Source organism: Cololabis saira, chromosome 8 (genome assembly GCF_033807715.1).
Source record: "Cololabis saira isolate AMF1-May2022 chromosome 8, fColSai1.1, whole genome shotgun sequence".
In the NCBI taxonomy this organism is placed as follows: Eukaryota; Metazoa; Chordata; class Actinopteri; order Beloniformes; family Belonidae; genus Cololabis; species Cololabis saira.
The window spans coordinates 19,148,707-19,175,955 of record NC_084594.1 but is presented as its reverse complement, the minus strand read 5'-3'; the positions used below and the strand labels follow the sequence as shown (position 1 = coordinate 19,175,955).

General features: G+C 42.3%; 2 protein-coding genes across 3 annotated transcripts; both read left to right on the top strand.

Annotated features, from left to right (window-relative positions):
• Window positions 1-1,263: 1,263 nt before the first annotated feature.
• Window positions 1,264-10,192, top strand: sec13 (SEC13 homolog, nuclear pore and COPII coat complex component). The gene is made up of 9 exons (XM_061727033.1): window positions 1,264-1,396; window positions 1,612-1,656; window positions 2,777-2,892; window positions 3,213-3,364; window positions 4,262-4,395; window positions 4,549-4,682; window positions 5,191-5,311; window positions 5,781-5,927; window positions 9,245-10,192. The coding sequence occupies exons 1-9, from the start codon at window positions 1,394-1,396 to the stop codon at window positions 9,353-9,355; spliced, it is 963 nt and encodes a 320-aa protein (XP_061583017.1). The 5' UTR covers window positions 1,264-1,393; the 3' UTR covers window positions 9,356-10,192.
• A 524-nt stretch (window positions 10,193-10,716) lies between these two features.
• LOC133449335 (deoxyribonuclease-1-like) lies at window positions 10,717-26,285 on the top strand. Of its 2 annotated transcripts, none has more exons than XM_061728476.1 (10): window positions 10,717-10,906; window positions 12,203-12,288; window positions 12,386-12,483; window positions 12,734-12,808; window positions 12,949-13,061; window positions 23,397-23,509; window positions 23,859-24,013; window positions 25,287-25,383; window positions 25,473-25,602; window positions 26,058-26,285. In XM_061728476.1, exons 2-10 carry the CDS (start codon window positions 12,208-12,210, stop codon window positions 26,141-26,143), a joined length of 948 nt encoding a protein of 315 aa, XP_061584460.1. In that variant the 5' UTR covers window positions 10,717-10,906; window positions 12,203-12,207; the 3' UTR covers window positions 26,144-26,285. The 2 variants fall into 2 exon arrangements, with proteins under 2 accessions (XP_061584460.1, XP_061584461.1); XM_061728477.1 differs by lacking the exon at window positions 10,717-10,906 and adding an exon at window positions 11,605-11,714.
• The last annotated feature ends 964 nt before the right edge of the window (window positions 26,286-27,249 follow it).

Below are 27,249 nucleotides of genomic sequence, written 5' to 3'. Positions count from 1 at the left end.
TTATTTGACAATTTTCACCTGTTTCAAGTAAATTTTCACTTGAAATAAGTAGAAAAAATCTGCCAATGGGACAAGATTTATCTTCTCATTACAAGCAATAAAATCTTGTTCCACATGCAGATTTTTCTACTTATTTTAAGTGAAAATTTACTTGAAACAGGTGAAAATTTTTGTTTTTTTCCAGTGATGAGTCTTGTTTTAAGGGTAATGAGATTTTTTTTACTAAAATGAGACATTTTCACTAGAAATAAGACAAATATTCTTGTTAAGATTTAGAGTTTTTGCAGTGATCCATTTTACTTATCCTGTGAAGGACAGAGTCATATTGATAAGTTCAGAAAACTGTTTTTTAATTGTTGTGTTTTGATGTATTTGATGTAAGCCCAGTGGATATTTAAAGCTTACAGAAGGCTGCATTTAACTGCTGCTATGTCATTCCTGCAGTATTTCTGCAGGTATTTTGGTCAGTGCTATTATTTGTAATATATTATATTATTTGTAATCAGCACAAATTATCTGTCCCCATATGATAAAATCCACCATCCCCCCTGATTTTTTTTTACAACTCGAGTACTGGTTAGTTGCCAAGTGTCAGTACAGTACAGTAGAGTACAGTACAATAATACTGTTAAGTTCATAGACAATCACATAAATATTTAATCTGGACAATCCAATTATGTCCAAAGCTCTATATTAAGAAAATAAAATAGCATTATTCATTTTATAAATAAATCCAAATGTTGAATGTATGGTCTCCTAACACAAAGTATTGTTTTTCTTGTTTTTCTTTTCACTCGCTACAGGGGGCGCTACTCTGCCGGAGCGACTCCTGACACGGCTCGTGTGTGTGTGTGTGTGTAAAAAAAAAATAAAATAAAAAAAATAACAGGCATTAGTCATGTCTGTTCTGACTTATTTACTGTTTTTTTTCTTTTTAATGTATTTGTAATGTATTTATTCGTTTTTCTATTGTAATGTGTCTTGATGGGAATGTGTGAATGTGTTTGTGAGCCCTGTCAGAGGAATTTCTGTCACCATTGGGACAGACAATAAAGTATTCTAAAAAATAATAATAACAATTCATTATGCTTCCAGTGATCAGCGTTGGAAAGTTTAAAGTTTCAAATTTTGTTTAAAAGTCATAAATTACCTATATTTCATAATCGAAACTTAGACCCAATACTTGTGTAAATAAAGCACACTTCAAGTGTGTCTCTGCAGAACGACGTGGAACCATTGGCGGGGTGTTCGTGTTTCCGCCGGTAGGAAGTGCGGCGGGACTCGGCGGAAGCGGCTTCTGAACTTGTTGCCACGTCGGTTTTGGATAAAGAGTTAAATCCAGCAAATATACCAATAAATACTTTCCTGGAGGGTTTCGCGTTTGGCCGCTGTCATGGTGAGTTAGATCCCCTTTCATTCCAGCTTTAAACTAAATTGCTTTGGCACGTTTAGTGATGTTTAATGTTTCCGTTTGCTGCTGACGTCCCTCCCAGTTAGCTACTCCTTAGCCGAGCTGCTAACTGCAAAATAATATAAATACTCTCTCTAGAAACCGTGTTTATCTGTAATTAAGCTTAATGTTGGGCTCATGTATTTAACTGTGAATTACAGGTTTCGGTTATCAACACAGTGGACACCTCTCACGAGGACATGGTCGTGAGTAAATCCAGATTATTATTATTAATTATATCTGTTATATCTATAAACATGTGATCTTTGTTTAATTTACATATTTTACACTGGCATACATTACTGAGATAAATGATTTCACATTTTTGGGCTCAACTGGAACATCATCACAAAAGTACATATTTTTTTACAATGTGCTGGATAATAAGATAAGATAAGATATTCCTTTATTAGTCCCACAGCATTGTACAGCAGCAATAATAGTAATAATAAAAAATACTGGTATATAAAATAACAGACGGATATTTACATAATTGCACGTTGCAGTGAATGATATTGCACATTATTTTCCAGTATGAAATGTGAAATACACACTTAGACACACACATATTATATATATATATATATATATATATATATATATATATATATATATATATATATATATATATATATATATATAATTTGTAAATAATAAAAAAAAAATTAAAAGGACAAAAACTTTGAATAAAGCAGACTTTAAAGTTGATTAATTGTTTCAAAGAAAATTATTTTCTACATGTAGCATTGATAAACATCTGTAAATGGGGAACAGGGACACTGATTCGGCTTTAAATGTCCCAGAACCTGACGTTTGGCTCTATGTTACGGTAAATTCCCGAATCAGCAGCATGGTGTAATGCAATTTTGATTCGGTAAAGATCTGGTTTGACACTTCATGACTTGCATCCGTCGTTCGTTTGAGCATAGCAGCCTTCTGGAATGGCACGTGCACCAGATACATTTCAACAAGCGTCATTTTTATCAGGACCAACAGAAAACATATTGAGGAAGGGGATTTGAACCAGGCAGAATGGTATGTTTTTTTTGGTGTTGCCTCACATCTTAACGTCACATTATTATTTTTTTAACAGTTACTGAGTGACGTTTGTGCCAGTTCAGTCGCGTTATCTTAAGTTCTTTATGGCTGCCAGAAAATGCGCACCAGTCACACAACTGCTGAGTTCACATGTAGACAAAAAGCCACATAAAAATGTACATTTTCATTCAGGTCACAATATTAGATCTCATTTACAATCACAAACTAGAGTGACACAATTCCATCCTGAATATGAGTTAGATGATCACATTTTTGAATCTGTTTCAGCATGACGCCCAGATGGATTACTACGGGACCCGGCTCGCCACTTGTTCCTCTGACCGCACCGTAAAGATCTTTGACGTCAGGAACGGAGGACAGATACTCGTGGCGGACCTCAGAGGGTAAGAAACTAAAGCTCCACAAAACCAGGAGGCCGAGGCTATTTACTATGCACTTATTTTCCATTGACAAAAGAGATTTAGTCTGTTCTCCTAATCTGGTTCAAATCTTTGGAAATTGGTGTTAAGGGGGAAGGCGGGGCAAGTTAATTTGTATAGCACATGTAAAAAACGATTTAAAGTGATTTAAAAAATGCATTAGAGAGTAAAGGGGTTTAAAAGCAGAAATTAAAGACTGACAGACATCAATTAAAAAGATCCTTCTGTTGCAGTTTTTCATGCTCTGCTGCTTTGATCCAGATGCGTGTATTTGTATTTTGCAGTCATGAGGGACCCGTGTGGCAAGTAGCATGGGCTCATCCGATGTTTGGCAACATCCTGGCGTCGTGTTCCTACGACCGCAAAGTAATCGTGTGGAAGGAGGAGAACGGCGCCTGGGACAAGATGTACGAGTACACCGGACACGAGTCGTCAGGTCGGTAGCTCACCATGATGCACAGGTGACCGTAGACTGCTCTGATGATGTTATTTCAGCCTGTTTTATCCTCTTTCCTGATACACCAGTGGCTCTCTGTGGAGATGTCGCTGTTGGTGGGGGTGGGAGGAGTTTCTTTTCTATCTTGTTTTAATTACCGTATTTTCCGGACTATAAGTCGCTCCGGAGTACAAGTCGCACCAGCCATAAAATGCACAATAAAGAAGGAAAAAACGTATATAAGTCGCACTGGAGTATAAGACACATTTTTGAGGGAAATTTATTTTATAAAATCCTACACCAAGAACAGACATCTTGAAAGGCAATTTAAAATAAAAATAAAATAGAGGCAACAATTGTACGGTATACTTACATTACATGACACAACTGAGAACGTACCTGGTATGTTAACATAACATATTAAGAGTTATTCAGATAACTATAGCCTAAATAACATGCTAAGAAATTTACCAAACCGTCCGTATCACTTTTAAACAACTCCACTAACTCCGGAGGTAAAAGATGCGGCACTTCCTCTTCTACGTTGCTTACGTCAGACTCATCGCCCTAGACTTAAAGCGCCTTCTTGCGGTTTAGTGTGAAAATAACATGTGAAATGATAAACCGGTAAAAATGTGTTAATAATTTCACGTATAAGTCGAACCCCCGGCCAAACTATGAAAAAAAACGCAACTTATAGTCTGGAAAATACAGTATGTACTTTAGTGAATAGTTAATTGAACATTATTCCTATTCCTTTCTTTACACTCTTTTTTTTTTTCCCCGTTACTTGGAGGTTGAGTTTCATTATTTTAGATTTTAGACGGATCAGTAACTTTTAAATCCCTTCTTTGCGTCTCTGGAGACTTGTTCTTAACTGTTACTGTGCGTCTGCAGTGAACTCTGTCTGCTGGGGTCCTTATGAGTTTGGTTTAATCCTGGCCTGCGGCAGCTCAGATGGAGCAATTTCCCTTCTAACATTGACTGGAGATCAGCAGTGGGACGTCAAGAAGATCAACAACGCACACACTGTGAGTCCGCCGCACAGATGACCTGAACATGAGGAATTCCTCTGCCTAGTTCATCACCTCTTTACTTTGTCACCCTGACTCCTGTTGTGTTGTTTCTTCTGAGGGGTGCAGTGTGTGTTGAATGTAAAACGCTGAGCTGTGTTTCTGCTCCAGATTGGCTGTAACGCAGTGAGTTGGGCTCCTGCCGTAGTTCCAGGCAGTCTGATTGATCAGCCGTCAGGACAGAAGCCAAACTTCATCAAGCGCTTCGTCTCTGGAGGCTGTGACAACCTTGTTAAACTCTGGAAGTGAGTCGTTGTTGGGTTTCTGTGGCTATTGATGGATATCTGTGGATATTTATTTTGTTTATTAATCAGTCTTGGGCACATAAATAAATGCACTTTTTTTAAGAGTCCTGAAGGTTTTGTTTGAAATGTCAAACAAGGGAATGTTTTGAAATTTCTCTTGTGGAAAAAGTTCTTCCAACTCATCATGACGGAGTCCGAGAAGATTTATCAACTTACAGCTGTTGTATCAGAGGAACAGACTTTTGGGTCGGTCCTGATCTTTAACAGCAATAAACTACAACCATTCAGTGATATTTCTTTCCACAAGTCGCTAATCTTAACATGTTTACACATGTCTACCCTTCAATTACGACAATTTTAAAGGCTAAAACTGTACGAGTGAAGTCTGATTTGCACGTTGATTCCTTGGCTGTTGCTCGTGTGTAAATGGCTCTTCAGGCATTTCCTTTTACTAAAGTAGCTGATTGTTTCAGCCCGACTTTTACTGATTGTCACATCGATCCTGCAGGGAGGAGGACGGTCAGTGGAAGGAGGATCAGAAGTTGGAGGCACACAGTGATTGGGTGAGAGATGTTGGCTGGGCCCCTTCTATTGGTCTTCCCAGCAGCACCATCGCCAGCTGCTCTCAGGTGAGACCGACCGGACTTGACCTGTTTTATATGTAGTGCTTGTCAACAGCATCCCAAATGTGTTTGAACAACCCCTCTTCTTCTCATAAGTTTATTTAGAAAGAACCAAATAGATTCAGGTCTGAGGTTTCTCCAAACTCTGTCCTGAGATTTTCTCTTGTACCACTAGATGGAGGCAGAGATAATGTTTTAATGTGGAACCCGGTTGGAAACTTGAAATAAACCAACTCTTGTCCAGATGAGGGCGCATCAGTCTTCAGCGTTATATTAAATCTGACTTCAGAAGTAAACAGTCTGATTAGCTTTTGGAGTAGAAAATCTTTTTATTGTCATTGTACAATGAAATTAAAGTCCAACTATTTCACAGGCCCCAGTGTGTTAGCATGTTCAGTTCATATACAACCAGAATTCAGTAGAAAAACTCTTTGATTTGTTGTAACAGTGAACATATTTTCTCCGGCTTTCCCAGGACGGACGTGTCTTTATCTGGACATGTGACGACCCTGCAGGCAACACCTGGACAGCCAAACTGCTCCACAAGTTCAATGATGTGGTTTGGCACGTCAGCTGGTCCATTACCGGGAATATTCTTGCCGTTTCTGGTGGCGACAACAAGGTAAAATGTACAACATTAAACTGTCCCTTTCTCTTCTCCTCTATTGTGATTAAGATATTGTGCAATAATCTGTTTTTAGATGGTTTGTGGATTAGGGCTGAACGATTAATCGCATGTGTGACATTAAAAAAAACACGATTGAGCCGCTCGGAGGCGCAGTGGGTTAAGCAGCGGCTCATATACTGAGGCTACAGTCCTCCTCCTGCAGCGGTCGCGGGTTCGAATCCAGCCTGCGCACCTTTGCTGCGTGTCTTCCCCGTTCTCTCTCTCTACCCCTTTCCAGTCTGCATCTCCAATAAAGGGCCACTAGAGCCCAAAAAAATCTTAAAAAAAAAAAAACAAACAACACGATTTTTGAAAAGAGCAACGTGCGCGATTTAAAAGGTTTGCGTGTGAAAGTGAGCGGAGCACTCGACTGCATCAACTCTTCATGCTGCGCTTTAATCTGCTGCACAATGTCCTATGGCGAGACTGTTTTATGTAGTTTATGGGTTAGATGGACCAGTCTGAAGCTGAATCAGCTGAACAGCACATAAATACTGTAGGATTATTTGGGTTTTTACAAACAGAAGATGCAACGCAACATCAGGTATTCAGAGCAAGCCGTGCTAACATCGCTACTTCACAGAGTAAAACTACAAACTTTTTCCAGCATGTTAAAAAAGAAACAAAAACATCAGATCCATGTATGAGAGATGTGTGGCTAAAATGTCGAGCGCTAGTGAGCCAGACAAGCCAAGGACGGGGATCATCACCCGAAATGTTTGAAAGCGTCGATCCTTGCGAGGTATTTTAGAGCAGGGGTTCCCAACCTTTTTTGTGCCGAGGACCAGCAGAAGTATAAACAAAAAGCTCAGGGACCGGTTGACAATTTATGTCAATTTTAATAAACATTTTAGAAAAAAACAATGCATTTTAAAATGCAGGCTATCATTGTTTTACTAACTTTACAATGGTTTCAGGTGCATATATTTATCCACCAACAGGTGGCGACTCATTTTACGAAAATAACAGCCAGACCGCCGCAACATTTTGCCAGCTGCTTTTCCCCCCAAAAGTTCGAGGCAGATGTCTTTTGCAGCGGGCAGTATTAGCTCCTCTCCAATTGTAAAGGGCTTTTTAGCTTTTGCAATCCGGTGAGCAACGAGATATGAAGCCCTCGTTGCAGCGACGTTAGCTGATGTTGTGGCCTTTAAAACTTGCTTCTGCAAATCTAACTCACGTTTTTTCCTTTCGAAAAAATCCACTGGTTTGTCTTTGAGAGAAGGATGTTTTGTATTTAAGTGTCTTTGGAGCTTGGATGGCTTCATTGCTTCGTTGCCGAGCGTTTCTCCACATAAAATACATAGTGGGTTTGGCACCCCCAAATCCCCAATTGCAACAAATCCATATTTTATATACATAATGTCGTACTTGCGATTAAAGCTTTTGCTTTTCTTTTTGGTAGGATTTCCACTTGTTCTTCACTATTTCTTTTACTCGAACAACCAGTAAAGAAACGGCTCATGGAGGTTTGCTGAGGTCCACTCATCTCTGCAGCAGACTGTACCTAACCTGCATACAGCACCTGTGCATGGCGCTGTTCAGTCCGGTCGGGTACCAGAACTTATTGTCCGCCAAGCCATGACAGGGCTGCCACTCAAAGAAACACATTTCGATTTATACAAGTTTTGGATGAAATTATATGACAAAAAAATGCTTCAGGTGAAGAATATGGTGTAAAAGTTAACTTATTTCAATAATTCAACTAGAATATGGTGTAAAAGTTAATCTATTTCAATAATTCAACTAGAATTTGGTGTAAAAGTTAATCTATTTCAATAATTCAACTTAAAAGGTGAAACTAATATATTACCTAGTCTTATTACATGCAAAGCATGATATTTTGAACCTTTATAATAATAACACAGAAAGATCTGGGCACAGACACAGCAGGTCCTGTTGTCCCGCCACAAAGATTTTGCTGGCCTTAATGTTTCCTGTGTTTTATTTTGTTATTATTGATCAATTTAGTGTTGATGTGTGTGTGATAGACGTGTGTATGTGGGGTTAATGAAAATACGGGACAAATCGCGTCCCGTAGGCTATTAGTCGCAACATTTTTTTCTCAAATAAAGGACAATTCTGGGTGGCAACCCTACTTGCAAGTCTTCTTTTATTCGCCGTATCCAGGCTAAAATGCTCCCGAACATTTGAAGTTTTGTTACCCGCAGCTGCGCTGGGACGCAAAAAAAAAAAAAAAAAAAAAAAAAGGCTGCACTGAGACGCTGTGGTGCGGCTGTCGCAGAGATTGTATGAGGTGAAGTGAAGTGAGATGCCTCACTCCATTGGGAAAAAAAACGTCTGGTGACAATTGCCGACAATTTTGATTATCGCTTTTTTGTCGACAACGTCGACGAATCGTTGCAGCCCTAATTATGATCGGAACACAAGCCATTCCACGGCCCAGTAGTAACGGCTCTACGGACCGGTACCGGTCCGGGGACCGGGGGTTGGGAATCACGGTTTTAGAGGAACCAGTCCTTAAACCCAAACCAGGCCATGGACCAGAACCAGTTCAAACCACAATACTTAAACTGCTCAAACTAGGATTAAATTAACTCTGAGACATGTTCAATTTCTTTTATTATTGAATTTGTGAAAATCTTAAATAGTTCAACTTAACTGTGTTTTCATTGGTCCCAATATTCAATATTTTGTACAATCCGATTTATAAAAAACTTTAAAATTTGTATTATCTTAATTGCTTAATTTCGCGTATTTGTTTTGTATACCTTAAACTTTGTGTTTGAGGTTGTGGAGCTATTCGTTGGTGGCGTTGAGATAATCTGGTTATCTAAATCTAAAAGAAAAAAGTTATATTATATAGTTAGATTAATATTATACTGTATGTTGTATTTACTGCCTAAATTAAAATATGCAAGATTTGAAACAAAGATACCTAGTTTTTTTGAAGAATTTTTACACTAAATGTATATGACAGTGTTGGTATTAAAATCATCCGGTTTTATTGAAAAAAGGCAAAACAAATTGCATAATAAATCACATTCGCAATGTTGCGGGGGGGAATCGCTATTAGATTATTTTCCAAAATGGTTCAGCCCTATTGTGGATAAAAGACCATTTAAAGTCTTTGAATGTTGCAGTCAGGTATAATACTCCCCCATTGTTAACGACACTGATATGCTAAAATAACAGATGTATATTTGTGGGTTTATTGCCTGGCACATATATTTTTCTCTGGTTTCTTGTTCCCAATATTTAATCTGAAGTGTCACTGCAGACTCACACCGCTGGATTTATTTTGGTACCTGCAGGTGTCGCTGTGGAAGGAGTCGATGGACGGCCAGTGGGCCTGCATCAGTGACGTCAGTAAAGGCCAGGGCGCCGTCTCCACCATCACAGACACGCAGCAGACCGAGCAGTGACGCGGCTTCTGGATGACCCGACCTTTTAAAGATGAATCGACAAACACTCTGGACATTTGGACTGAAAAAAACAAGACATTGTCCTGTGTGGCAGAGCTCAATCCCCCGTCTGTGTTTGAATGTTTGGATGCGCGCTTGAAGCCACAAACCTCCAGAGAAATATGTGTGAGATTCAACATGGAGAAGATGCATTCACAATTAATTCAATGTTTCCTTCTCTTTCCCATTTCGATGATGTTTAGGAATAAAAACATGGTTACCAATGTATTTTCTATCAGATGCACTCCAGCATATTTTTTATTTTCTCACTTTAAAGATTTCACTTGCTCATAATTGCTGGTCCAAATTTGATCCGTACACCTGCTCCACCTTCACGGTGTTCTGCTCCTCAAACATTCCACCTCCACCAGCAGAAAACACCACCGGTACCATCCAGGGTGATCCCCGAATCCATCCATAAAAACATCCCTCAACACTCATTTAATAACTACTTCATCCAGATGAGCTGGAAAACGAGTCTTGCAGAAACAGCAGGTTGTTTCTTTGGGTTTGATGATGCTTCTCCAAATATACCACCAGATCTCAAGCTGCAGACGCTTGAATGACGACAAAAGTGGAAAATCACTTTAATTCCTGGTTTTGACTCAATTGAATAAATGCTTTCCTTAATATTGATGTTTCATTTGTTAAATTGTGTCTCTGCCTTAATCAATTTCAGAGCCAGGGCAAACGTGAGAGGAACGTGGTTGTGGGATGTTTAATCTTCCAGCAGTAAAATCAGAAACCATGGATGTGTTTTTCATATTTGATGTAATTAAATAACTGTTAATGTTCAAACTGTCTTCTGTCTTCCTCTTATTTGGTTCATTTATCATATTCATCAAATATTCAAGACCAGGAAACAACGTCCTTCACTGGAACATGTGGACCAGAAGAGGCAAAACTGCTACAAACATTTATCTTCATACAATTAAACAAAAAATACAACAGTCTCAAGGTCAGGGAGCAATATCCTCCATAATGGAGGGAAGTAAGGACATCTTCCTCTCTGCCTCTGCAACAGAAAATCTAGGTCTATCCCAGGACTGAACTTGGTCTGTTTTTATACATGTAGTTTATTATTTTAGAGGTCTGGTTGCGTTTTAGATGAGCTTTTGACCTAATGCCTCGACAGACTTTGCTTCAGCTCCCTCCTTCACCTCCTCTTTCCCTCTTTCATAGATCTGTCAGTGGACCTTCTTTAATGCCTCCAACCATCTGAACTCAGCAACCACTTCTCGTCCTGGAGAAGTACTTCAAAGTGTTTGGTGACACTGTTTGGGAAATACTTTAGGATGAATGGAGTTGCTTCCACACAGGAAACAAGCCTGCAGCTGATAGGCTGTTTTGGTGGGTTATAGTTGCCGCGCAGATGTGCATGGCTGTTGCCACCAGAGGCAGTTTTGGCGGGCTCAGCCTTACAGATATCATGTTTTCTGCAGACTTCAGTTCAGTCTCCTTTCTAGTGTGTTAGCATTTGCAGCTCTGACTTGGGTTTTTTCAACTACATTTGTAAGTATTTTTCTTTCTCTGGATCCTTTTACTGCTTTTAAGTAAAAACCGCACAGAAAAATGGAGATGACTCATTGCTTTAATGTCATTTAGCTCAATTCTTTTGAAATATCTCTTATTTAGAATTAAGAGATCATGGTCTGAATTTAGAAATAAAATAAATTCAGAAGTTAGACTGTCTCTAAAATGTGTTTTGTCTTAAAAGGACTCTTTACCTCTACTTTTATGTGTTTTGCATCTTGTGTTTGCACGTCATCATTAGTTGCATATTTTTCAATAGATTAATAGATTTTGATCATGAATCAAAACTGCAAAAACTCTACAAACTAGACCAGCTGCAGTTTTATTTGTGTTTATTTCTAAGTTCGTAGAACTTTGTCAGTGTCTCTCCATCGTTTTTTTCTGGAGAGTGAACAAGATTGTCCTCGTGTTGATCAATTTTTTTGTCATTTTTTTTTATTGTTAAAATCACAATGAAAATAGCAGCCTTCAATGTGAACCATCTGAACTCAGCACCCACTTCTTGTCCTGGAGAAGTGCTTCAAAGTGTTTGGTGACCCTGTTTGGGAAATACTTTAGGATGAATGGAGGGCAGAATTGCTTCCACACAGGAAACAAGTCTGCAGCTGAACTAAAACTACTGTTTTGGCGGGTTATAATTGCCGCGCGGATGTGCATGGTTGTTGCCACCAGACATTTTTGTCGGGCATCAGCCTTACAGATCGTGTTTTCTGCAGACTTCAGTTTCAGTCTTTATTCTGGTGCGTTGGCATTTGTACCTCTGACTTGGCTTTTTTCAACTACATTTGTAAGTATTTTTTTTCTCTGGATCCTTTTACTGCTTTTAAGTAAAACCTCTTTATATATGTTGGTATTTCACTAACTTGCTGCCAAAACTTACTCCACCCACTTATTTCCTCGGTTCAGACAGGACCATTTCATGCCTAAACATTTTTAGTAGTTCTCTTTATAACTTTAAACTCTCTAGAGCATCAACTTCTATTTCTAATACTTAATAATATTTGTCTGAAAATAAAAATATAGACAAATGTAGAATGTCTCTAAAATACTTTTTGGCATAAAATGACTCTTTATCTTTCTACTCTTATGTGTTTTGCATCTTGTGTTTACACTTTATCATTAGCCTCATATTTTTCAATAAATTAATAGATTTTAATCGTGATTCAAAATGCAAAAAACTCTACAAACTAGACCAGCTGCAGCTGTGTTTATTTCTAAGTTCCTAGAACTTTCTCCTTATATTGATCACCTTTCTTTTTTTTATCATCGGTAAAGTCACAATGAAAATAGCATCCTTCAATGTGAAGAACTTGGGAATGAAAAAAGTCAGAAACAAGGCTGTCCTCAACAACCTCACTGAGGTAATGCTGGTTTTATTACCTTACAGCAGCTTTTAAGCAAATGCAACGATAATGTTGAAATAATGAGATATGGAAATTACATTCTTTTCCATCTCAGATCATGTCTCAGTACAGCATTGTGGTGATACTGGAGGTGGTAGACAGAGCCGAGAAAGCCATGGAGATCTTACTGACAGAACTCAACACCACCACAGAGTGAGTTTATACTGTTTATTATTAGAAGAATATTCTCAAGAAACAGAATAAAATACAAGTTTTACAAAGAATATTGTAACATCTTAAAAGTCCAAGTTGTTTGGGTCACTTTGAGTTTTGAGTTGTCATCATTAGGACGAATATTAGAACTCACACAAATGATGACGAATAGGAAACCACACACACATGTCAGGAAAGCAATTCATTTGTCCTTTTACGTTGTTTCTGTTTCCCTCAACAACAACTGAAGGCATGTCTACCACAAGATCGCCAGCACCCCCCTAGGGAGAAGCACCTACAAGGAGCAGTTTGTTTGTTTCTACAGGTGGGCGTGGACTCTGTCAAATCCATATAAAAGAATCACTCTAATTTTAGATTTTTGAAGATTAGAGAATAAATGGCAAAACTGTGTGGTTAATGCATCATTCACAAACACCCTGCTGTGTCATTATTTGTGCATTACAGAAAAGATGAGGTGCAACTGAGAGACGTTTACCAGTATGAAGATAATCAACCAGGAGATGAGGACGCCTTCGCCAGAGAGCCCTTCATTCTGCGCTTCAGCTGTCCCACCACAGGTTTAAGCTGTTCAGCATACGTTTTACATTACAACCCACAACTTGAACTATCAGGAAGTTTATGTGGTAAGACAGTTTAATACAGTGACTTGCTCCATCAAATACAACCCAAATCCAAAGCATGAAAGTACTCACAAACCGGAAATCCGTTAGTGGTAGTGTACCGGCCCCTGCTGGTACTTCCCTGGAGTTTCTATCTGAGTTTCAGATTTCCTATTTGGTTTATTAATCAGTACAGATAAAGTCATCATAATGAAGGACTTTAACATTCATATGGATATACACAGCAATAGTCTTAAGTTAGGCATTTCACAAAAAGTAAACAAACCAACGCACTGCTTTAATCATACCCTCGATCCCGTCCTCACCCACGATGTAGAACCCGATAATCTGTCTGTGTCACCTGTAAAATTCTTCCTATCGAACCACTGTTTATAATAACGTCTGAATTTAACAATGTCAGCATTAAAGTGCAAAGTAAAAGGCATTACTTTAGCAGATTTTTATTCGATAAAGCTAATGCTCTCTCTCCTCAGAGATCACCATGTGTTTCTTCTTTCTTCGGGTGTCAGGGTTAGACTACCCTGACACCTGTTGGACCTGCCCAGGGGATTATTCTGCCCCTTTGTTGAGGGCTCAGGTCTGATGATCTGCTGTGCCAGATCCAGCCGGATCTGGGGTACTGATCTTCGTGGCGGGTTGGGTGGGGCACACTGCGACCAGTTATCTTACTACAGTGGAACATAGTGAAGCAGCTGATGGTTGTGACCTAGGTTTTACCTCTGCAGATGTTGATATCCTTGTCAGTAACACTGAAGATTTACTGCACTCAGCTTTAGATGCTGTTGCTCCTTTGAGAAAGAGGGTCTCTCACCATAGGAGCTTAACTCGCTGGTATAATTTAGATATCAACATGTTGAAACAAAAAGTGCATCAAATGGAAAGGAAGTGGTTCTCTTGTAAGTCTGTTAGTTTTATCCTGCATGGAAAGATAGTCAAATAGTATATTTTGAAAAGCCTTGCATAAAGCTTGAAGAGCTTATTATTCAATGTTAAATAAAGTACATTACGTCTTTGATAGAGGATTGTAACACCTGCCAATGTAATAATGCCCACAAACGTAATAAACCACAAACGTAATAAAAATATGCAGCTTTTAATGTAATAATCCTGCAAATGTAATACATTTCCCACAAACGTAATAGTCGCTGCCTACTACAAACGTAACACGCGATTTCCCACAAATGTAATACCTATTACGTTTGTAGAGATTTATTACGTTTGTGGGGAAGTGAAAATCTTCAACTTTCAATGTTGTGATAACTTCCCACAAATGTAATAATGCAATGAATAATGGTTGTTGGTATGTATATATATGTTACGGTTAATGTAGAAAAGCGGTTATTTTGCAAACTAGCCGGTGAATGTGTAAATTATAATAAAACCCATCCGCACTCTCGCAGCCTGCCCTGCATAATTAATGCTGTGGATGTGTCAGACCCGACACTTTTTCGGGGAGTGTAACGTTAGGCCAACTGAACTGTAGGCTATTCTGTAGTAACTGGACTCTATTTACCAAATGAATTACGTTTGCTTAGTTTGTTTTGGTTTAATCAATTTGTGCAAATGGAGGAGGAGGAGAGACCTCATCTCATCATGCGCTTCGGGTTTGCGCGATTCGGGTTTAGGAGCGCACCTTCCATGAGAGAGACGCAACAACTGTTTGTCTGTTTTGGAGGTGGCAAAGAGAAGAATAGATATTTCCTCACAAAGACTGTTACACTGGATATTTGCGAGTACATTACCCAGACCTATGGTGTGCCCAAATTCAGAGCACACAGAGCGCACAGAGCGCTTTGTCACCTCGGTGGCAAAGCTGTATTCTGGGGTGCCAATGACGTGATCTGTAGTTTGCATTATTCGTTTTGGAATACTCAATTTAGATATATAGGGATTTGGACTCAGAATAATGGCTATAATTGCCACGGCATGCCGGAGCCTCAAGACTGGAGAGATGATTAAAAATGATGTCCGAGCTGTCATGTAAACACTACTACTACTACTACTACTACTACTACTACTACTACTACTACTACTACTACTACTACTACTACTAGTACTACTACTAGTACTACTACTACTAGTACTACTACTACTACTACTACTACTACTACTACTACTACTACTACTACTCATCATCATCATCATCATCATCATCATAATAACAATGCCCACAGCAATTATGATAATAATAAATTATGATAATTATGATAATGAATCACTGTGAATACATCAATGTCAGTTACGTGTATTGAATGGATGGATGACAACTTAAAGCGTAATCCGACAAGCTTTTCTGTGTTATTTTGGACATAGACTAACATGACAGCTCGGACATCATTTTTAATCATCTCTCCAGTCTTGATGCTCTGGCATGCCGTGGCAATTATAGCCATTATTCTGAGTCCAAATCCCTATATATCTAAATTGAGTATTCCAAAACGAATAATGCAAACTACAGATCACGTCATTGGCACCCCAGAATACAGCTTTGCCACCGAGGTGGCAAAGCGCTCTCTGCTCTGTGCGCTCTGAATTTGGGCACACCATAGGTCTGGGTAATGTACTCGCAAATATCCAGTGTAACAGTCTTTGTGAGGAAATATCTATTCTTCTCTTTGCCACCTCCAAAACAGACAAACAGTTGTTGTGTCTCTCTCATGGAAGGTGCGCTCCTAAACCCACTCATTCACTCATCTCACTCATCTTCTCCCGCTTTATCCGTTCCCGGGTCGCGGGGACAGCAGCCTCAGCAGAGATGCCCAGACTTCCTTCACCCCAGACACTTCCTCCAGCTCTTCCGGGGGGAGTCCGAGGCGTTCCCAGGCCAGCCGAGAGACATAGTCTCTCCAGCGTGTCCTGGATCTTCCCCGGGGTCTCCTCCCGGTGGGACATGCCTGGAACACCTCCCTAGGGAGGCGTCCAGGAGGCATCCGGTACAGATGCCCAAGCCACCTCAGCTGACTCCTCTCAATGTGAAGGAGCAGCGGCTCGACTCCGAGCTCCTCCCGGGTGACCGAACTCCTCACCCTATCTCTAAGGGAGCGTCCAGCCACCCTGCGGAGGAAACTCATCTCGGCCGCTTGTATCCGCGACCTTGTCCTTTTGGTCACTACCCAAAGTTCATGACCATAGGTGAGGGTAGGGGCGTAGATTGACCGGTAAATCGAGAGCTTCGCCTTTCGACTCAGCTCCCTCTTCACCACGACGGTCCAGTACATCGACCGCATAACTGCGGACGCTGCACCGATCCGTCTGTCAATCTCACGCTCCATTGTTCCCTCACTCGTGAACAAGATCCCGAGATACTTGAACTCCTCCACCTGAGGCAGGACTTCTCCACCCACCCGGAGAAGGCATGCCACCCTTTCCCGGTGGAGAACCATGGCCTCGGTCTTGGAGGTGCTGATTCTCATCCCTGCCACGTCGCACTCGGCCGCAAACCGCCCCAGCACATGCTGGAGGTCCCGGTCTGATGAAGCCAACAGGACAACGTCATCTGCAAAAAGCAGAGATGAAATCCTGAGGTCCCCAAACCGGATCCCCTCCGGCCCCTGGCTGCGCCTAGAAATCCTGTCCATAAAAATTATGAACAGGACCGGTGACAAAGGGCAGCCCTGCCGGAGTCCAACATGCACTGGGAACAAGTCTGACTTACTGCCGGCAATGCGAACAAGACTCCTGCTTCGATCATACAGAGACCGGACAGCCCTTAGTAGAGGGCCCCGGACTCCATACTCACTCAGCACCCCCCACAGAATGGCACGAGGGACACGGTCAAATGCCTTCTCCAGATCCACAAAGCACATGTAGACTGGTTGGGCAAATTCCCATGAACCCTCGAGCACCCTGCGGAGGGTATAGAGCTGGTCCAGGGTTCCACGACCGGGACGAAAACCGCATTGTTCCTCCTGAATCCGAGGTTTGACTATCGGCCGTAATCTCCTCTCCAGTACCCTGGCGTAGACTTTCCCGGGGAGGCTGAGAAGTGTGATCCCCCTGTACTCTCCGGTCCCCCTTTTTAAACAGAGGGACCACCACCCCGGTTTGCCACTCCAATGGTACTGTCCCCTTCCTCCATGCAATGTCGCAGAGGCGTGTCAACCAAGACAGCCCTACGACATCCAGAGACTTGAGGTACTCAGGGCGAATCTCATCCAGCCCCGGTGCCCTGCCACCGAGGAGCTTACGAACCACCTCGGTGACCTCGGCTTGGGTGATGGATGAGCACGCCTCCGAGCCCCAACCCTCTGCTTCCTCAGTGGAAGGCATGTCAGTCGGGTTGAGGAGATCCTCGAAGTATTCCTTCCACCGTCCGACAATGTCCCCAGTCGAGGTCAACAGCTCCCCACCCACACCATAAACGGTGCCGGCAGAGTACTGCTTCCCCCTTCTGAGGCGCCGAACGGTCCTCCAGAATTTCCTCGAGGCCGACCGAAAGTCTTCCTCCATGGCCTCCCCGAACTCCTCCGCGTCAGGAGTCCCACCGGCAAACATAGCCCGGTAAGACTCCTTCTTCAGTCTGACGGCATCCTGTACTTCCGGTGTCCACCACCGGGTTCTAGGATTGCCGCCACGACAGGCACCGGAGACCTTGCGTCCACAGCTTCGAGCCGCCGCGTCGACAATGGAGGCAGAGAACATGGTCCACTCGGACTCGATGTCCCCCGCCTCCCCCGGGATCCGAGAGAAGTTCTCTCGGAGGTCGGAGTTGAAGATGTCCCTGACAGAGGGCTCAGCCAGACGTTCCCAACAGACCCTCGCAATCCGTTTGGGTCTGCCCGGTCTGTCCAACCTCCTCCTCCGCCAGCGCATCCAACTCACCACCAGGTGGTGATCAGTTGACAGCTCAGCCCCTCTCTTCACCCGAGTGTCCAAGACATGCGGCCGAAGGCCAGATGAAACGACAACAAAGTCGATCATTGACCTCCGGCCTAGGGTGTCCTGGTGCCACGTGCACTGATGGACACCCTTATGCTTGAACATGGTGTTCGTTATGGACAAACTGTGACTAGCACAGAAGTCCAACAACAAAACACCGCTCGGGTTCAGATCGGGGAGGCCGTTCCTCCCAATCACGCCTCTCCAGGTATCACTGTCATTACCGACGTGAGCGTTGAAGTCCCCCAGTAGAACAATGGAGTCCCCAGTTAGAGCACCATCAAGTACCCCTCCCAGGGACTCCAAGAAGGCCGGGTACTCCGCACTGCTGTTCGGCCCGTAGGCACAAACAACAGTGAGAGACTTTTTCCCGACCCAAAGGCGCAAGGAAGCGACCCTCTCGTTCACCGGGGTGAACTCCAACACATGGCGACTGAGCTGAGGGGCTATAACCAAGCCCACACCAGCCCGCCGCCTCTCACCCTGGGCAACTCCAGAGTAGTGGAGGGTCCAGCCCCTTTCAAGGAGCTGGGTTCCAGAGCCCAAGCTACGTGTGGAGGTGAGCCCGACTATCTCTAGCCGGTATCTCTCAACCTCACGCACAAGCTCTGGCTCCTTCCCCCCCAGCGAGGTGACATTCCATGTCCCCACTGTGAGGGTTTTGGTCCAGGGATTGGGTCGTCAAGGCACCCTTCCACGACTGCTACCCAGCCCACATTGCACCGGCCTTTCATGGACCTTCCTGCGGGTGGTGGGCCTACAGGAAGGCGGGCCCACGTCGCCGTTTCGGGCTGAGCCCGGCCGGGTCCCACGGGCAAAGACCCGGCCACCAGGCGCTCGCCAGCAAGCCCTGACCCCAGGCCTGGCTCCAGGGCGGGGCCCCGGTGACGCCGATCCGGGCGACGTAACGGTCCTTGATGTATTCCTCCTCATGATTGGCGTTTGTGAACTCCTAAACCCGCTCCTAAACCCGAATCGCGCAAACCCGAAGCGCATGATGAGATGAGGTCTCTCCTCCTCCTCCATTTTTGCACAAATTGATTAAACCAAAACAAACTAAGCAAACGTAATTCATTTGGTAGATAGAGTCCAGTTACTACAGAATAGCCTACAGTTCAGTTGGCCTAACGTTACACTCCCCGAAAAAGTGTCGGGTGTGACACATCCACAGCATTAATTATGCAGGGCAGGCTGCGAGAGTGCGGATGGGTTTTATTATAATTTACACATTCACCGGCTAGTTTGCAAAATAACCGTTTTTCTACATTAACCGTAACATATATATACATACCAACAACCATTATTCATTGCATTATTACATTTGTGGGAAGTTATTACAACATTGAAAGTTGAAGATTTTCACTTCCCCACAAACGTAATAAATCTCTACAAACGTAATAGGTATTACATTTGTGGGAAATCGCGTGTTACGTTTGTAGTAGGCAGCGACTATTACGTTTGTGGGAAATGTATTACATTTGCAGGATTATTACATTAAAAGCTGCATATTTTTATTACGTTTGTGGTTTATTACGTTTGTGGGCATTATTACATTGGCAGGTGTTACAAGGATAATAAAAATAACCCAACATTTCTGTTCAGCACGGTAGCCAGACTGACAAAGAGTCACAACTCTGTTGAGGTGTGCATTCCTGCAGCTCTCAGTTATCTCAGAAGACTATGAGCTTCTTTAGCAGCAAAATCATAAGAATTACATAGGAAATCAAGCAGGCACACCAGCAGCTGTGGGCGTTTCTTCAGCTTTAGCAACTTCCTTCGGATCTGACTTGACTCTAAACTGCTTTTTTCCTATAGGCCTGCTTGAGTTGACCTCAGTCGCCGATAGAGCTAAATCATCCACGTGTCTGTTAGACCCCATCCTGACTCAACTGCTCAAAAATATTTTTCCTCTTATTGGTATGACAATACTGGATTAGATCAACTTCTCCCTAAACTTAGGATGTCATGGTTGGATACTTCCTCTTTTATTTTGAAGCCCGTGTCTTTGTGTTTGAGTTCTGGTTTGAGTTTCCTGTTTCCCATCGGCCCTGATCGTCTGCACCTGTGTCTCGTTAACCCTTGTTTATATCTGGTCTTGTCTTTCCCTTTCTCCCTGCTGGTCCGTACTGTTTCCTCCCTCCGTGTTTTGCACATCAGGTTTTGGTGGTTTTACTTTGTGTCATTCATGTTCTGGTTTTTGTATCCTGTATCCACTTTTGTTTTGTTTTGGACAAATAAATCTCTACTTTTTGGAACTCCTTGTCTCTCCTGCACCTGGATCCTCATATACCATTTCGTAACAGAACGGACCAGCCAGCATGGACCCAGCAGGAGAAAGTTTTGCCTTTTGGCAATACGTCTACCAGCAGGCAGAACTCACAATTCCTGGTTGGCAGGAGGTAGAGGAAGAGGAGTCCCCCTTCTGGGGAACACGCCTGGCTCGAGGCAGGCCCAGGAGTTTTCAGGCCGAGGTGTTTTCAGCCCCAGGGGAAATGACGGCCGGACCCGGCCCCCCCCCCATCCCTAGAAACTGCCCAGTCCCGAGAATGCCCGTCTGCCCAGTCCCAAGAACACTGTCTGCTCAGTCCCGACGAGTCCCTGTTCCTATGCTGATGATAGACAGCTGTATTTGTCTATGAAGCATCTTAGGAAGGTATTAGATGGATTTGCAATGGCCTTTAATAAAACCTAGGTGTTATTTTTGTATTAATCAGGTTTGTAAGACAGCGCTTTTCCATCTCCGTAATATCGCAAAGATATATTGTCCCAGAGTGATGGTATCGGCTGCAAGTCTGAAATGAAAGAAACACAGGAAAAGACACAACAGGCACACAAGCCTTTGGAATCTGCAAGAGATAAAAACAAACAAACAGAAACGTGAACAGGCAGAAACACAAACAGCAACCATTCTAGGTCTCCAAAACTAAATCAGAACTAGGCTACTGTGATTATTTGTCCCCAAAACTGTGGGGTGAGCATGTAGGTGACTGATCAGGTGTGTATGTCTGTGTAACTGTGTGTGTGCAAAGTGCACACACACAATTACACCAAGACAAGGGAGGGAGGGTACAAAAACGCCACCCGAGAGACCAGAAGTCGACAAGTAAGAAACCCGAACCCAGGCCACCAGCCGCCCCACGGAGGGCCAAAAGAGGGACAGGAGGAAACCCGCCACCAGCAAGCCCCGCCCCCCTCCCCCTCCCACCCCGATAAAAGCGGGAACCCTACAGTCAAAGGTGTGCACAGCTGCAAGGGCAGCGGAGATGGGCATGGAGCACGAGAACCCCTCCAACACAGAGCCACCCAGATAGCCCCCACAGCCAAGAGTCCCAAACCCAGGCTGGACAATGGACACCCATTGACACAAATACACTAACATACACTCACTGACTCACTCATGCGGTTCTGCTGAATGATGTTTAGTGGAAGCAAACATTAGCCACGGTTACATGATGTTTTTTGATTCGGAATTAATTATTCAGAATTAAATCATTCAGAATTAAACTTCTGTTTAAGGTCTGGGGGGTTGGGAAGGGTTCTGATTGGATAGGGGGGCGGACGGTCTTTACGTCTACCGGAAGAAATCTGGCGCCCCAGTTAGCCAGAGGGGGCATGTATAGCCCATGTTTTTGTGAGGGTAGCTCACATTAGCTACCCAAGGGAACACGGGGAGAACATGCAAACTCCACACAGAAAGGCCCTTTTGCCAACCCCACCCAGGGTGTGGTCGCTGAAGTCATGGTGGAACTTAACACGCATTCAGCGCCCACAGCGTTCCCCGGCGGGAATTGAACCCAGGACCTTCTTGCTGTGAGATGGCTGCAGTACCAGCTGCGCCACCATGGCCCCTTGGATTTGTTTTGATTTTATTTTTGAAGCAGCACCACAACAACATCATGTCGATGATTTTATTTCGTGTGCTAAGGAGTAGGGAGATAGAGTGCCGGAGAAGGGAGGCAGAAGACTGTGCTTTGGCACGAACACCATTTACAGCATACTGCCATCTTGAAACTTTGTTTTGAAAACAAGCCCAGTGCGGAATATAAGCGTCATCGCGACAGATGGGCAAGGGAACGAGCAGCGCAGAAAGACTGGAATTAATTTAAAGCAGAATGAGTGTATACATGATCGCGGAATTATTCTATTCGGATTTAAAATCAGAATAAACCAGCCACTTACTTCGGAATTAAGTTTCATTCAAAATTAGGTGTTTACATGGTCATTTTTAATCATTTTAAATTGGATTTAATTTTAATTCTGAATTAAAGAGGAATTAAACTTCCCATGTAAACGCACTGAATATCTCGGTACTGATATGATCTAACAAAAGATTCCTAAATTGATTAATACATAGATTAAACTTTTGTTTACGGTTCCTTGGAATGGTTTTCTTTGCGATACATAAGGCAATGAGAACCAAGTGAGCCAAGATAGGTTCCATGTGGATGTCACCCAGGTGACCTAGTATGCATAGTTTGGGGCACACTGGAATTCTGTAATTGAGCCATGTTGATAAATCTTCACATATCTACAGCCAAAATGTCTGCACAGGTGCACAAAACCATAAAGCATGCATATAATTATCAGGGGTGTTCTCTGTGCACTGTGAGCAGATATTCAAGTGTGCAAAACCCATCTGGAACATCCTTTGTCTTGTCAGGCACCATTACTATGGAACCAACTTCCAATCTGGGTTAAGAAGGCTGACACCACCTCCACCTTTTAAACCAAACTCAAAACGTGTATGTTTGATAAAGTCTCTAGTTAGTGTAACTCTAGGGTCTTAGGGCCAGTAGTCATAGCTGCAGCTACAGGACAAGACTAGAGCAGCTCGTCTTAAAGAGAGCTTCATATGCTGCTCTAGACCTACGCTGTAGGGGGACACCAACATGATCCACGGATTGCTGCTCTTCACCCTTCTTCTCTTTTCTTCTTTTATTTCCTTTATTCAGCTCAATCCACAGGTATTAATTAGAAGAATCTCATAACCATAATTGTTCTCTCTTGTTCTTGTAGTTCGTCATGTTGGTCTGTATCTACCTGCCATTGTTTATGTAATAATTGCTCAGGATAATGTTCTGGGTAACTGGAAAATGCCTAGAGACCACTTGTATTATAATAGATGCTATATAAACAACTTTGCATTGAAATAAATTGAGATACAGACAATTTGCATGATCACCTTTTTGTGTTTTACTCAGAGTGAAGGAAAGTAATGTACATTTTTAATTATGGAGGAAACCACTTAACCTTTGACAGCAGTGTTGTATATTAATACAAAGACTTTCACTGTGCGATGGAATTGCGACTATGTTCACAGAGAGCTGTGATTGTTTCTATAAGTGTGTTAATGTATTTTTAGTTATTTTTAGTATTCTCTGTACCCTCTGCCAGTTGTGAAAGATCTGGTCCTGATTCCAGTCCACACGCATCCTGAGGACACCCTGAAGGAGCTGGATGAGCTTTATGATGTGGTTGAGGATGTCTGGGTGAAGTGGGGAACTGATGTAAGTTGCTCAGTTATTCTTTTCATAAAAGTTCTGGAAGTCAAACGTGTGAAGGTGAAACCATTTAGGTATCATTGTTAGTTATTTTATTCATGGACAGCTGCTGTTTCACTTATTTCAAGCAGAAGAAATTGTAAGAAATTGTATCTTCACGTGGTTTGAAGTAACCTGGGCATGGAGTAAAAACACACATTAAAGTTTCACCACCCTTGTGTTTTTTGTCAGTTGTAAGGCTTTACATTACAGGGGAGGTCTTAGATGGTATTTACATGTTACATATTTACAGTATTGTTATTTTCAGATGTAATCAACATTAGTGTGATCGTCATTGACATTGTTTCCTCTGCAGAACATTATGATCTTAGGAGACTTCAACGCTGCCGGTCGATATCTTTCCAAGAAGAACAAGAAAATGATCTGCATCTGTTCTGAACCCTTTTACTGGCTGATCAAAGACAAGGTCGACACCACGGCTAGTAACAGTAACGACTACACTTACGACAGGTGACGAGCATCTGAGCAACATCACCATCTGTCCTCTTTTCAGAGAAAATAATGCTTTTTTATCATCAGAAATGTGAATTGATACTATCACAGTACTGCAGTCAAAAGTATGCTTCCTAAGCTATGCTTTAGCCGAGGACACAACAACCCGACGTGGCCCGCTGTCGGCCGACTGCTGTGTCGCCTCGCGTCGCCTGTGTCGGGCTGGGTCGGGCTCAAAAAGAAGCACTTGGACACACCGCAAAGACGACACCCAGCGGTAGTCTGTATTCACTCAAAAACATGGGAAAACCAGAAGCTCTGGGAAGCCGTAAACAAAACAAATAGGCTTCATATTCACACCACATTTCCACACCACTCTCGCTACCACAATGCGCAAGAATAAAGAATTGGCACTGGCGTTGTCAGCCCTCGGCCTTCAGCTTGTGGAAGAAGAAAAGAGGAGGCGGAGGCAAAAAATAAGAAGAAACCGCACTACATGGGTGAAATCATGGATACAACAGCGACAGGCTCAAGGATCTTACCCGAACCTGTGTCGAGAGCTGGAAATGAATGAAACCAACGATTTCAAAAATTTCGCTCTGCTTTTCCCTGTTCAGTTCCATGCTACCTGAACAGCCAATCACAGAGTGAGCTGTTTGACCGACGGCCGACGCCGATTCGACATGTTTGAAAAGCTGCCGACGGGCGGCCGACCTGTGGCGACGTGCGGGACACACCGGGGAAACTAGCCCGACAGACGCGCACAGACGGTCATCGACGGCCCGACAGCCGACAGTCGGCTTGGTGTGTCAGGGCCTGAGACACCTTAGACACCTCTGTTTTAATGAGTGGGTGACTGAAAGTAGCCTCAGTGAGCCAAAAGCTCAGACCTCCAACTGCTCCAAACACCAGGGACCTCCTGCATAAAACTACTGCTCACAAACCTCAAAACCTGGTCAAAGACCAAAAAGGCAGTTTTACTATATATGAAGTTGAGATGATGAAATGACTCGTCATTTAATAAATAATTATAGAAAATCTGAAGCGGAGCAGTCATCCCCACAGTCCAACACTGCTCCGCTACTTCTGCTACATCACACTCCATCAAGACAAATCTCTCTAAACATCATGTTGTACCACTATATGTACCCACATTCCCACATTAAAGTAATTTGTATTCTTAGTGACATAACAAGAAAATTTATATTTACATTTTTATTTCTATACACCAAAATCCGAGTTATAATAAATAAAGTTTTAATAAAGACTGTGTTGAATCTTCTTCAAACAGGATTGTGGTGTATGGAGAGCACATGCAGAAGTCGATCGTCCCCAGATCTGCCAAGGCTTTCAACTTCCAGAAAAAGTTCAAGCTGACCGATAAAGAGGTGAAGCAAAAATAGTTGAACGTTTGAAGCATTTTAAAGAACAGAACTGCACTGAGCTTTAATTCAAGTGATGTATTTTTGTCCCCAAGGCGCTCAGCATCAGTGACCATTACCCTGTGGAGGTGAAGCTGAAGATCGATGAAAACTACCAGCCACCAAGACAAAGGAAGAAGGCTGTGCCCCGAACAAAAAAAGCCAATGGTCAAACTCCAAAGAGAGGTATCTTATATTTTACTGACCCCAGTGAATCCCATCATAGCAGAGGAGCAGGAGAGACCCCCTCCGCAACAAACCCATCCGTATCAGTGACAGCAGACAGGACACTGAATAAATCAGACATGCCGTTACAAACAGGAGCAGCGCTGCAGCCAGGCTGCAGAGCACGTTGCAGAGGAACCTGCAGTGAAGTGAATAGTCTGTTTGAGATTTGAACTCTGAGTGTTTAGAGGAGAACTTGTGTCCTGCCTTCACCTACACCGTCCTCTATTTCTTTATGAAAGATCCAATTTGATATGAACTTGATTGTATTTGATAAACTTCTGCTTCTTCATCTGGGGCACCTTGGTTTATCTGTAGGACCTTCTCCAACATATTCATACCAAATGTGCAGAACCGTGTTTTATTCTGGGTTGGTGGTAAATTTCAATCTCCTTTCTGTCATTGCGAACCAACAGGAACACAGAAGAAGAAACCTGCAGCACCAAAAAGGATGCGAGGACAATCAGCTGCAACCAGTTCAGCAGTGAAGAGGAGACGTTAGGACATATCTGCTGTTAAGATTTCCCAGATCCTGTATCAGCTAATAAAATGATAGCTCTGAAATACTGCATCTCAGTGTAAATTAGATATCCTTTCTAATACTGTTCAAGTAAAATTATTGTGGGGACAAATAAAAATTAAAGATACAAAGAAATATGTCTGGGGGGTTTTTTTGTGCCTGAAATCAGTCAGCAGATGTTGTATGAAAATAATGTGTCAATGATGGATTAAATAACAGGGTATAAACTGTTGATTTGTGTTAAAATGTCTCCTCATAGTCTCAGATTAGGTATTTTTCAGTTTCACAGATTGGGTTGATGGTAAATTTGAATCTTTCTGTCATCGCAAAAAAGTGAATGATCAAGACATCCAATTCATGCTGAATATACTGGTTCTGAGGTTACACACTCATGCCAGAATCTGTCAACTCAAAAGAATGGCACAGAAGAAGGAGGAGGAATTTTTTTTTTAAATTAACAAAAACTGCAGAACAAGAAAAGAAAACTGGATGAAGTGAGAAACAGACTGGTCAATGAACAGAAAGAAATCCAAAAAGAACGAAATAGTTTAGAAGAGGGGATTGCACGAGGAAGAGAAAATCCTGGAGAAGGAAAGAGAGTCCCAAGAACTACTGCAAAAAAAGAAAAAGAGGAGATTCTTTACAAATATCTTCAAAAAGAGAAAATCAGACAAATAGTTTCTCTTTTTTCCAGCATGTATTTCATCCCCAAAACCCCCAAAATAAATTAAAAAAAGGGCAGCATGGAGGTTTCAGTGTTCAACACTGCAGCCTCACAGAAACACGTGCACCGGTTGCATTATACTCCAGATTCCCCCCAAAACACAAAAACACCAACTATTTAGGTGGATTGGAAAATCTAAATTTGCTCCAATACATTTTTTTTTATTGTTATTTTTTTTTTTTTATTAACTGCACAGTGTTGCACTTTGGTTTACTGTTTCAGCTTAAACCATTGTATAAATCAATCACCATCAAATCAGAATATTCAATAAATATTGTCTTGTTTAAACTGTAGAAAAAAACTAAAACAATGATAATAATTTCATACAACACTTAAATTAAAGGAGCCGTCTGTAAGAAATGGC

Excerpts from the sequence above, each read along its gene's own strand:
- LOC133449335 (XM_061728476.1), top strand. The coding sequence starts at position 12,208 with ATGAAAATAGCATCCTTCAATGTGAAGAACTTGGGAATGAAAAAAGTC. Across the intron at positions 23,510-23,858 it reads GGGTGAAGTGGGGAACTGAT|AACATTATGATCTTAGGAGA; the intron begins GTAAGTTGCTCA and ends TTTCCTCTGCAG. Across the intron at positions 25,384-25,472 it reads TCAAGCTGACCGATAAAGAG|GCGCTCAGCATCAGTGACCA; the intron begins GTGAAGCAAAAA and ends TTTGTCCCCAAG.
- sec13 (XM_061727033.1), top strand. Across the intron at positions 1,657-2,776 it reads CCTCTCACGAGGACATGGTC|CATGACGCCCAGATGGATTA; the intron begins GTGAGTAAATCC and ends AATCTGTTTCAG. Across the intron at positions 4,396-4,548 it reads AGATCAACAACGCACACACT|ATTGGCTGTAACGCAGTGAG; the intron begins GTGAGTCCGCCG and ends TTTCTGCTCCAG.